Source organism: Ascidiella aspersa, chromosome 4 (genome assembly GCF_963924565.1).
Source record: "Ascidiella aspersa chromosome 4, kaAscAspe10.2, whole genome shotgun sequence".
Classification (NCBI taxonomy): domain Eukaryota; kingdom Metazoa; phylum Chordata; class Ascidiacea; order Phlebobranchia; family Ascidiidae; genus Ascidiella; species Ascidiella aspersa.
In genome coordinates this window covers 11,129,777-11,143,018 of record NC_139450.1, presented here as the reverse complement: position 1 = coordinate 11,143,018, position 13,242 = coordinate 11,129,777, and the positions used below count along the sequence as shown (strand labels likewise).

Below are 13,242 nucleotides of genomic sequence, written 5' to 3'. Positions count from 1 at the left end.
AAACCTGATAACAACTTGTCAAGGTTTTGATAAAGCCTGATTGAAAGATCGGCCAGGTTGCTTAAGTGATGCAGCCTATAAACGTTTTGACAAAATTTGAAACTTTCGACTTTATGAATTTTTGAAGGAATATTACTAACTTATCCCCGAATAATTGGTGGTCGAGTCATATCTTATTTTGAAGAGTAGACTCGTAGCTATCACCCTATGTAAGTCACTTAGGGCACATTTTAATTTAAGGGCCGAATATTACTGAATATTAATATCATAAATATGATTTTTTTAAAAGTCTGATTGCTGGCTAAGTTAGGTTGCTTTGAGTAATGTGTAAAAATTTCTAATCGATATCTTGTTTACTCTGCCAACTTCCCTTTGGTGAATCCCACCAGAAGGCCTAAAAGACTAAGTGGCAAACCTCCCTGCGCTGGCTTGGAACTTAACAGCACACAATAGAAGGTATTCTATGATTGGCAGTGATGGTCCGACCGTAATGCGTTTTATATGGGAATGGCAGTCCTGGGCCACGTCGAAATTTTCAATAATTTTTTTTTTTTTTAATAATTTTTTTTTTTTTTTTTTTTTTTATAATAATTTTTTTTTTTTTTGATTTTTTTTTTTTTTCAATAATTTTATTTTTTTTTTTTTTTTTTATTTTCATTTTTTTTTTAAATTTTTTTTTTTTTTTTAAATTTTTTTTTTATTGTTAAATTAAAAAAAACAGGATGGCAGTCATGGGCCACCATAGTTGTGCCAAACTGTTTGAAATTAGGCTACAGGTCGTTTAAGTATTAAAGTTTAAGACCACTTGTACGTGAAAAACTTTAATCGAACCACGTAAAACACGTAAAACACGTATATGACATCAAAAATACTGCAGCAAATTGCTCATTACATTGGTTTCAGTTATTTGCTTTTAAGTTGCATACTTCTGTCGTTACTACATTTTGGGTTGATTTTAATTTTTGAAGGTCCACCGGTCCGCAAAATTTGTTTTGAAGTTTCGCCGGTCCGTATGCTAAAAAGGTTGAGAACCACTGTTCTACATTAAAAGCAAGCACGTGTGTTTTTGTGCGACTGAGAAACCAACAAAAAGCGAAACTTATAGCTAACATTTGTAGGTATCGGCTGAAAAACATTGAAGTATATTCCAAAAAAGATAAGTAAATTAGATGTCAGATCACAAAGCTGCAGAGTCGGACTCTGGACTTAAATCCGGCGTGTGGGCATGCGCATGACAAAATTTTGAAACTGGTAAGGGAGAAACTGTAGCCTTGGTTGCCAGTGCAAAACTAAATATAGAAAAATGCTTAGCACGCGAGTTGTTGACATTTTGACAGTATTCATAAACTGGCACACTGAGTACAAAAGGTTACGACCCCTGGATTAGACCATTGGGTAATTTCAAAACTAAAATTCCAGCACATATGGAATGCTTTGTACCCTAAGTCATGAAAAAAAAAGTAATTTTGAGTAATGCATGTTGTCTTCTACGATAGAAACTTGGCCCTTTATAAATTACAATATTTTTGTAATGGCGTTTTTTTACAATCTTTTGAGTTTCATAGTTATAACAGCTAGATGTTTAAATAGCTTTTTTATATAGCTTAAAATATTATTGTGAAAGCCTATATAGGTGCAAACTTGTATCATCATCAGTTAATGTCACAGTCATATGTACTGATGTTGATACTAGTGCGTATCCAAATGTCTTTGTTTATTACTAAACCTATTTGGCTTTGGTATTTATTTCCAAGATTTTTGAATATAGCCTTCATTTTAATGATGGCACCATTTACGATTAATACGATAAGCGCAGGTTTAAGAGGCGCCTTTTAAAGTATAATATATAAACTTTCTTGTCATCCATCATTCTGCTTGGTATCAACCAGAAAATACCTTTACCATATCAATTACTTCCTAATAGTTCTATTTTGTTCGCTTCTGTAGTTAATCTTTTCGGTTCCTGTAACGCCCGATAGTCGTGGTTGAAATATAAGACGCTTCACGTTAGTATACTTTCCATTATACCTTTTACTTAGCAGACGCTATATTTTACCCTGTACATTTACAATCGCACTATTAACGCAGTATTTCGTTTTTTTTGTGTGTTTATTCGAACGGCTTACTTGCTAAGCATCATTACAATCATGCTATCGGTATAGACATGTCATTGTCGAAATTGTCTTGTAGAATGCAGACTATATCGCCTAATCAATCTCATTGATGTCTTTCTGACGAGAGTATAGCAACAACCCATAGTAGATAAAGCAGGTCACATTAAAAATCGTATTTTAATATAACGGTCATTAGCAAACCGTGGATGACCAGGTCAAAGTAAATATAAAAATAGGGTGTTAGTGGCGGGCGGATCTACAATTTTTGTTTGGGGGCATGGAAACAGACATCGACACAAAGTTACGCCATGTGAAAATGCCATGATACAAGTAGGCTAAAACTGAAATGTGATATTATATCTTCTATAGCAGGGGTTTTTAAACTAGCGATGTCAAGGATTTGTAGGGGTACGCAAAAGACCCTCTATAAAAAAATATGTTTTCATTAATTTATTTGTAACTTTTGTTAAGAAGGATATCTGTTTTATCTCTTTTTACGAATTTTGTGCGGTGACTTTAACGCATTATTGTAGCCTACTCCAATATCTTATGTATTCTGTCTCCACAGTATTATTAATCTTGTTTGTTTCATTTCTTGTAGTTAGTTGCAAGTACGTAAATACGGCATAACACTTACTATACACAATTTACGGTGTTTCAGGAAGAACCAGTCCATTTCTCTAAACTTTACCATATATAAATAAAAAATGCGCTTTGCAAAACTTTTTTTCTTGTTTTGTTACTTTTTACATTTTGAAGAAAAGCTTTTTCAGTCCACAGGCGCCGTTCACATATCGGACATGTTGTGCTGGGTAAAATCTTATTCTGGAAAAAAACATGAATTTACACCTAACAATCTAACTCAGTTTTACTCAGCTTTTCGGGCGATGTTCTATAAGTTGCGTCAAGGGAGGCGCTGCCCCAAAAGTTGAGAAACCTCTTCTGTAGGATGGAGGACTGGAGGCGGAGCGTTCTTGCTAATCGTACGCAAATTTTCGCGTTAAGTTGGTTTAAATTGAGAAAATGTAAAAAAAGAGACAATGAAGAAATCATTAGTGAGAGCCATTGACTCCACAGCTGTACTTAAAACCACTTGAAAAGTTCACACAAAGGGAAAAAAATCATACACTGTGTTTAGTCTGTCAAACTTTCAAGCCAAGAGGTGTTTCGTACGATAAATTGTGATATTACAAAGACATTCTTGAATAAAAATTTGTGTTAACTTAGCAGAAGGGCTGTAACTACCAGCGTTGTAGAAATCCATACTTCTTTATCGGTCATCGGCTGTTTGCTGTCGACGTTTGGGCGCCTTATAGTTCGAACCGCGCTGTTGTTCGCACATCTGTGTCATGGCGTGTCCATTCCATGTCCCGGCGAAAAGTGCCATAAATACAAGCAGACAAAACACGTGAAGTTTCCTATTCTAGAAAATCAGTTGATCTCTGTAATCCAGTGGTTTCCAAAGTTTGCGGCAAATTAAAAAAAATAATAAAACGCGGCACTCATGTTTTAAAATACATCATTAAATTGATTACATAACGATCCACAACTATTAACTTACTTTTAGTATCACTTTTAACTTGCACTTATTACACAAAAAAGGCAATATGTAACAAAAAACTTTCAGTCAACTAACTGATGATGCAACTTCAAGTCTTCCATATTTGTCTGCAAGTCTACGTGTAAAGCTCGTACTCGTATAGGTTCCTTGAAAGAACACCAAAACAGTTACGCGGCACACTTAACAAACTCTTGAGGCACACAATTGGAGAACCACTGCTCGCTTTTTAGAAAATGTCAAACAGGAGTTTGTTAGTGAAAAAGCAAAACAATTTGAACTACAAAGTCGCAATTAAAGTATATACTCTCATTTTAAGGTTTAAAATAGGCCGCTTACCAATTACTTATAGGAGTTTGCTCGAACATTGTGTATTGTGGTAAAACCAGTTAATTACTTAAATGGGGGGCCTTATAGTAAGTTGGCAACAGGGCCCCAGATCCAGATCATGAAGTTACAGACCTGCTTGACAGAAACAGCAGTTTTTAGACACAGATTTATAATGCGATAATAAAAAAATATGGACGAAACTAGAATACTTTCAAAAGTTGTAGTTTGCAAAGGACCGTTTTCTATGAATATTTTGTTACGAAATTCCTTCGAAATTATACGAGCCTACCTAGTTTTCCGATATATACGATCTATGTAGTAAGTTTGCCAAAACTCTAGTTTAGTGGGGGCTACCTACAATAGATAAACACCTCATTACATCCTAGCAAACAGTCCTGCATTAAACCATATTGGTTTATGACTCGTTCAACAAACATTTTTATGTATGGTGTTGTCATATTCGGTCGGTGTTATAAGTGTGTGCTCAACAACGTTGACTGAATGTAGTCACAAAAGCGAGTCGTAAGTAGGAAATTATAGTATTTTAAACTTTAATAGTGTTGCTTGACACTACTGTTGAGGAAAAATAGAAAACCCCAAGATTCAGAACTCCTGGGCATTAGACGATTTAAAGCAGAGAATGTCTGTGAAATGTCAGAACGTCAAACATCTGCCTTTACTGGCTATGTGGAAATAGCAAAACACTTGATCAACATTGCTCAATTTACATTGCAGTCGCCTAACCCAGGAAAGCCTTATGTATATTTGCTTACCGCTTATTCGGTTCCAATTTACAAAGGTGGCCGCTTTTCGGGTAGTGCATTAAATAAATTCAGTATAGTTCAACATATTTCTGGTTCTATATGTCCTTTGCTGCTACTTACCTAATAAAACGTCCAACCTAATTATATGGAAACATAGAAACAACCATATGGATGTATATTGTATACACTTTAACTCGTTTTTGGAATCATAGGCTACGCAAGGGGATAATTAATTAGAAAATGGCTGACGAACAGACGTTCCTAACAAAACAGGAGGTAGTGATTAAATTCCTGATATTTGGAGGCGGAATATTTCTCACGTTCGGTGCCTACACAACAGTGTTGTTTCTGCAATCCAGCATCAACATTGAAGATGGAGTTGGTACGTATTTATACTTTCTTTTGACGTAAGAGGTATGAACAGAATAGCACTAAATGCATTTGGCAAATAAATCAATTAAATAGAAGTAAATATCTTATGGCTTTTTGTTAAAACAGCCTATAGTTGTCAAATTTGGATGTCATGGCAAACTGAAGCACGAAGGTGAGAACTAAGTTCAAAATAGTGTAGATCTAAAACGAAAAATAAGACAACGAACCACGTTTTTTCAAATGTGCCGGGTAATAAAGCGACATGGAAATGGCGCGACAGGGAGTTAAACGGCCTTAAGTAGTCATAGTAGGATATATCAGCGATGACTGCTTGCGTGTTTTCCGCGTTTTCAGGAGCAGCATCAGTAACCGGAACTTACGTAACAGCGGCCATAGTTGGAATTGTAATCACCCCAGTTCTTCTTCAACTCTTGGGAGCCAAGGTTTCAGCGCTACTCTCACAATGTTGCTATCTCGTTTACGTGGCGGCAAATTTCTACCCAGGCTAGTAAACATCTGTTTATGCAAGTCTTATCCGCGGTCATACCATAAAATTACTGCTTTAAGTTAAAATATGGTGAAATTGATGCAATAAAATTACTACATATACCATGATAAAATGCAATGCATTGACCAAAGCTTGTTTTTGTAGGTTTACCAAACGAAAAGCAACTATCTTATCGTAGCATCAATCTTTTTGTGCCCTATTACATTTCGCAAATAAGATAAACAAATACATAACTTGAATTAAAGCATATTGTGCATTACTGCCCAGCAGATTCGGGTCCAAGACTTTTGTTTGGGGTTAAACTATGGCAAAACTTTAGGGGTGACGTCACAAAGTAACGTCAAAATGTGGTGTAATTTTAAGTTGCACAAACTTTCATTTTGGGGCGATGGGACGCTTGGTACTTTCGAAAAATAGATTTGAACGCAAGGCGATAAGACATAGAAACATAACTTAGATCATTTTTTGCATCATGTAGTTAATAGGCAAATATTACGGTTCGGGGGAAATGCTCACGTACCCCCACCTCGGATACGTGTCTGTTGCTCCTGTACCGTGGACGCTTATTATTTTAAAGGGGATCAAATCTTAATAATCTATAACCGCGAACAAGTAAAGAACCTATACTATTGGCGAATAAATATTTTTTATATTCTGATACGTTACGGTTGAACAATATATATTTTGATAGGGGTTTATGGCTACTGTAATGGCTTTGATTAGAGTCCAAATTTTGTTTTTATTCGTGTCAGAAATTTAAAACATAAGAGGTCAACTTTTGAATTCCGCATTACTTTATTCAATCCCTGTTGAGTTAATTTTACCAAATTGCAGAAAAAAGTTGAAACTCTCGCTTATAAACTATTCACAAGAAGTAATCACGATAATTAAGCCAATTTGTAATATAGAAGCCTACATTCTCATACCGGCTGGAGTAATAGCAGGAGTTGCCGAAGCGACCATGTGGCCTTCTATGCTGCTATTCAGTGTTCACTACGCACGTTGTTATGCCCGCCACGGTTCTAGGGATACTCGTAGCTACGTCACTGAGTTCATCGGCTACTTCTTCGTTATGTTTCAATTAAGTCAGGTAAACATAATTTCAAAAAGCCCGTTGACTTAATGTAGCAAGGTAATTTATTTCAATAAAACTATGATGTTTGGCAAACCTAAATTAAATTTATAACCAAATAGTAGCGATTTAATACCTTAATGTTTTGCAAAGTGCTTGTATTTAATCTCAAGTTGGTCAACATAAAAAATACTATTAACCTGAGAACTTTATACTTTATGCACAACTAAGTCACGCAGACCGCGGACGGTGCAACGTTTTATTGCGGCCTGTATGTGGCGAGCGAACATCTTTCGACGCACTTAATAGATTTCATATTGCCTAATTTTCATATTGGGAAGCAATATGTAAATCTCTTTTAAGTGCCTAATGCGCCACGCGTATCCATTTAAATTGAAAAGTTTGAAATTTGCCAATTTTAAACAAAAAAGCATCCTTCCACGATTTAGCTTGGAATTCAGCTGCATATTTTTGAATTCGCTCGAGAACATTATATACATATATTACAATGGTTAGACCAATATCAACTTTAGTATGCGGCCCGCGATTTTTTGTTTGGCTTGTTGCGGTCCTTATTCCCTTTTGATTTGTGCTTGCTTCACACTAATACTAAACTATGTTTTTGACAATTTACACACACAGCTTAGCGACTACAATGCTAAGTATATATAGTTTATTTTTTCGGTACACCTTACAAGGAAATCTATGTGTTATGGTAAACACTTTCATGTTTATTCAATGATTTTTACCAGATGACCGGTAACTTAATAAGCTACGGAATTCTCTACGCGGGTAAAACCCCACAATCACCCAACGGCAGCACTACTGCAAATCCATTTGAAAGCACGCCATCACCGTGGGATAATACACCTGGTAGCGACCTCTCTGTGTGTGGCGCCAACGACTGTCAAGACCCCAACGTCACCCAAGCGAATCTGGATCAGTATCTTCCTGCCACGCAAAGAACCTTGTTTATTACGCTGGGAGTGAACGCTGGTATGATATTGGCCGCAATAGCAGTGACCGCAATCCTAGTTCGACGTATAGACCCGAAGTTGGAAGTCAGTGAAGAAGTGTCCGATGTTCATAAAGCAGCAGAACCGGCATCTCAAGTAATCTTGCAATGTACAAATTTAAATATCCCACTAGAACCATATTTTAGATCAGTGCTCTTCAACCCTTTTTGGTTTTGTGAACCCTTAAGAGTTTTTTTTGACAAACTCATGCACCCTGTTCACTTTAAAGGTAAACTGACGTAGAAAGCGATATGAAAAATGATTATGCTTATGCTTAACAATATCATTATGTTAATTAAACACTGTTGTAATGACTTAAGTCAATGACTTGATTTAGGTGCACTTAAGTCACTGTCTTTAAATGACTTAACTTGACTTAAGTCATTTGGGCAAAATGACTTGACCTGACTTAAGTCTTTCGGACAAATGACTTGACTTGACTTAAGTTTTTTGAACAAATGACTTGGATTGAAATAAAGCATTTCTTTAAGTATTTTATTTATAAAATTTAGCTATTTGTCTAAATTTTCGCACAAAAAACAAATTACTTGCTATATGTTTCGTTTTCCTTATTTTTTAGTTCAGTTATTGTTCATTGTTCATATTCATGCGAGTTTAAAAATTCTAATAGTTTGTTATTTATTCAAAAAGACTTGACTTGGACTTAAGTTGTTTTACAAATATCTTGACTGGGACTTTTCAAAATGACTTGTTTACACCACTGTAATTTAACCGAGCGAAGCTGCCGAAGTTTTAAACACTGTCGGTGAAAGTTTGATAAAGGCTCCAGGCTGCATTCAGTGTTAAATATTAATATTTTCATAAAAGTTTGCGATACACCCCTGTATAACTTTTCGTACTGGTGCACCACATACATGCTTTGATGCACGCTAGGGTGCACCGTGCACACCGGTTGAAGAGCACTGTTTTGATCACATGTTGGTTGATGTGTCCACAATTATAAAAGCATCGTCATATTTTTAAGTACGTCGCGTCTCCCTATTTATGTAACTCTAAACTACTATTTAACTCCGGGCCACAAACCTACATTTTTACTGGCAGAAAACCTATAAGAGGATTTGGACAACCGTGAAAAACACAGTTTTGCACATGATCGACTCTCGGCAACTTCTTATTACGCCTTTTGCGCTCTATACTGGCCTCCTGATGTCATTCGCTTTCGGAGAGATGACAAGAGCTTTCGCATCTTGCCTGTTGGGTGTCGACCAAGTAAGTGATATAGATATGATAATTTTATCACAAAAAGTATTCACTTTTTTTTTGATCTCTTTGTACTGTGTCCAATTGGAAATAATGCGTGTCCAATTTGGAAATAATGCACGGAAGTTAGACATACGGTCACTTTGCAAGCAATTATTTGCACTTTACTATAACGTCTCTAAACAAAACGTTTGAAAAAGGGATTGCCGTGTCCTAGTATTTTAAAGATATGTTTAAAAAAATGCTCATTTTCACATTAAGCAGAATGCTGGTCACATCCGATGCCAGTTAAAATCGGATAAATAGCGAGTGCTTTTTTATATGCCGACTCACCCCTACACTGTACAGTGCCCATTGTTTATAAACATACTGGACCTAGCCTTAGCTTAATTTTATTTACTTTATATATTTTAGAAATTTTAGTATGTTGTAGGCGGTAATGTATATCACAATTCTATAATTTATAAAAATTCCAGCCATTTTTCTTGATTGTTCATCAGTAAGACAATGCCTAAATGGCTAAAGATGTATTACTAAACGTACAGTCTGCTTCAGTTGTTCAAATATTTGTCTACAAATAGCTAGTAAAATCTCTGTACAAATAATTGGCAAACACCAAACACAAAACAAACACCAAGCAAACTGCTTTACGTAAAAATTAAATACAAAAACAATATAACGAAATTGGATTCTATAAATACCCTTAAGCCTAAATCAAGCCATTTGTCAAACTATAGTCAAGTTTGGGTAAAGACAAAAACAGTGCACTGAGTGCACCTCAGGCGACTCAGGTGTACTCTAACGGAGTTTAATATCGACCACAAAGTGACAAATATGTTTACTTTGTCAGGTTGGACTCTGTATGGCGATCTACTCTGCCGCTGACGGATTCCTATCTTACGTCATAAGTAAACTGTCGAGTCGCTACGGTAGAACATACCCACTTCTGCTGGGACTCGTATTCGACCTGACAAACTACATGATGTGCTTGTTCTGGATTCCTACCTCCGACAACTTGTGGGTTGTCTACGTTATGTTCGTCATGGTTGGCTTTGTTGACGGCACTTGGCAACCTTTAGTCAACGGTGGGAAATCACAGAACTAAAACACTAACATATAACAGCCATTCAGAAAGCTGATAAAATGCAGTACCTGCTGCTAGAATGATATACATGTTAAGCATGTATTATATAGTCTTACAATTTTTATTAATAGTTAATCAACGTGTTACACCCCTTTATATGCAGAAATGCACGCTAGTTATTTTCCGGACAATCAGGAAATCGCATTTTCTGTTTGGAACCTCTGGACCTTGGTTGGAATTGCCATACAGTACGGGTGGAGCACGAGCATTTGTGTTCGCGACAAGATTTACATTCAACTCGGATTGCTGGCATTTTCTTTAGTTGCTTATTGTGAGTAAAAGCTTATTGTGACTTTTCACAGGGATATTAGGCATCTCAAACGCGCAAGACTGTAGCTATTTTTATAACTACTTGCCTAGTGAGGGTACAGTTTTACCTATGCTGTAGTTTGTTTGAACGACAATCATTAAGATGAGTTGCGAGAATAATTATGGAATCTTATTTTCCTTATTCATACATAAAATGGGCCAAGTATGACTTATATATTATAATTAAAAGTAGGAATATGGTATATTTGAACATACCTTATGGATCAAAAATGTGAATTTTTTTACTTTCAGCCTGTTACAGTACTGCACAAATTTCTAACACAAAAGTTTTTCTTTGCAGTTTTCGGGGAATATCACTATCATCGTGACCAGAAAACGAACAATATAGAAGAAGATATTGTGATTAAAAATTCATCCGCTCTATAAAATCTTTAAAATGTTTTTTGACATTCTGCAAATAAAAAAGTGTTGTATATGTATTCTAAACCTTGTCCGATAGCACATGTTTACACTTTTTCTTAGCTGCTGTACGATGGATTATTATCATTTTGTGTTCAATTTAAAAATACATTCCAAATAACTATAGTTGCAAAACTACGTATTTGCACGCAAAAAATTAACGTAGCCTATATTAACTACTGTAATTGAAACAATCTCTTCATCATTGTTGCATATTATACGTTATTGTCGGGTATAGGTTTAATACAGAGGCGACAACGCATACGGCCTCCAAAAACTGTATATCGCCCTTCAACGTATATCGGTGCACTACATGGCGATACACGTTCGGTAAATAAAATTTAATATAATATCAGAGTGATTTTGCCAAAGCCACGTAATAAAAGCCAGTACGAAGCATGGAGTGACAAAAATATGAATTTTTCTTGAAAAGCCACCACTACACTTAGCATAAAAGTCTTAACTTCGCAAAGGCGATGACTTTAATTTGACTTTTACGGTTACGCAAAAGCTGCGTCCAACGTCAAAAAAAAACCGTAAACCGTGTTTACTGTTAAAACCGCTGCAAAAATCGTAAGATTTTGCACATTTTGCGAAATTTGCGTGATAAAACACGCTGCAAGAAGTTTTAAATTTGAAAGTCTTGACTTGAAACGTTGCACTACATCGCGCTACACGTTTGATAACAATAAATTTCATAACATGTGATGTGGTTTTTGCGTTTACGTGTAGCCTATTGTAAAATATCAAAGGCGCTAGTCAGTGGCCGTCTTTTTACTTATAAACATTTGTCGCCACGCAATATAAAAAAATTGCCTCGCGGATAGACCATGGCTATAAAGTGTTCTTAAGATTACTTTTTATGACGTCACGTTCAGATGCAACTTTGTGACGTCACATTGTGACATAACTTTGTGACGTCATCCCGGTAACCCGCGACCACATACGGCTATTTCGCCTTTGTGCTCTGGTTCCCGTCACTCGGAGAAATAAGCTCGTTTAGGAAACTAAATGCGAATAAGTGATGGATTTATGAGTGCCACAATGCAATGAATTAATGCGTATGCGAGACTATTGTATTCAGAATGGTGTATTCCGACGAAGTAAATGTTATTAATTATACCCCACTGATTTCCGCGGGTTTACTAAGAATGACTGTTCGCCAGATACGAGATTCTAAGTCGGTTGATAACTTTTAGATATATCTGTGTATCAATTCGACAGGTGCAGCAGTAGTTTAATTTTTAGAAAATTGACTGGCGCAAGCCAATAATAAATTCTTCCTCCCTATTTACGTATAAATTAGCTGCAGAACGTATTTTTTATTTATTTTTATTTTTAATTGTAGACAATAAAATTCATTATAGACCGCCAGAGTGTGTAACGTAAAGTTTTAATTTAAATTCAACGCAATGGCTTAATGCAAGAAGATAAACGTTTCTAGCGAAAACAGAATATTTAACTTAAAATTTAACATTTATTTGCTTTCACCGCTTGTAAAACTGGTTTGTCGATATGTGACAATAATTAAGCTAACAACAGAAAATTAAATGTTGACATAATTTCGAGAACTATGTGTAAGAACTCTGGCTTATTTATAATAGGTCACCAACCATAGGTTATTGTGAACCACGGCTAAATATCCGAGTTTTGTAAATGTTTCTCAAACCACTTTAATCCCTGCGCTTTACACATATATTTTTTTGAAGTGATTTTGCATATTGAGTTAAGAGTTGGCTGAATGTTGTAAATTTCTTCGGACGTAGAGTAATTATTAAAGCCCATACAGAAGTATATAAATATAGTATTTAGATTAGGGGAAGTGCGGGACCGAATTTGTTTTTCGGTAATATCTTTCGAAATACAACTTAGAAACACTCTCGGTTATTTTCTTTTATGGGTACCTACATGGAAAAAATAATTGAAATCTGACATATCTTTCAAATTTCTGAAATAATGTTTTTTTTATTTCTGGTAGAATTTGCAACCCGGGCTGTTTTTCTTTTTTAGGAGAACATATCTGCAAAAATAATAATAGTCAAATGTGCGATTTCGTCGAGTCCCGAGTCCAACTGTGACTTTACAGCCTATATTCCGCCAATTGACGTAACTAAATACGGTGGATATTTAGCAATCCACTCATAGGGATGTAATTCATCCACTCAAAATAAATAGTTCGAAAATATACCCACAATATGCTATTACAAACTGCAAATGGCGGCAATATAAGTTTTTGGTACTGCGCATGCGCACATCGGACTCGGGACTCGGGTAGTTTTACGTGGTCTTACTCGAGTCCCGAGTCTGACTCCACAGACCTGGTCTTCAGTGAACAACCCCTTATTAGATGTTCTGGTCTTAAAATTGGCGTACTACTATCCTTAAGTCCACTATGCACGGATCTGTAATGTAGC

General features: G+C 35.8%; 1 protein-coding gene across 1 annotated transcript; it reads left to right on the top strand.

Annotated features, from left to right (window-relative positions):
• Window positions 1-5,006: 5,006 nt before the first annotated feature.
• On the top strand, window positions 5,007-10,795 carry LOC146147803 (protein unc-93 homolog A-like). Its single transcript, XM_083387939.1, has 8 exons — window positions 5,007-5,148; window positions 5,493-5,642; window positions 6,555-6,736; window positions 7,471-7,830; window positions 8,797-8,964; window positions 9,806-10,040; window positions 10,203-10,370; window positions 10,710-10,795. Exons 1-8 carry the CDS (start codon window positions 5,007-5,009, stop codon window positions 10,793-10,795), a joined length of 1,491 nt encoding a protein of 496 aa, XP_083244065.1.
• The last annotated feature ends 2,447 nt before the right edge of the window (window positions 10,796-13,242 follow it).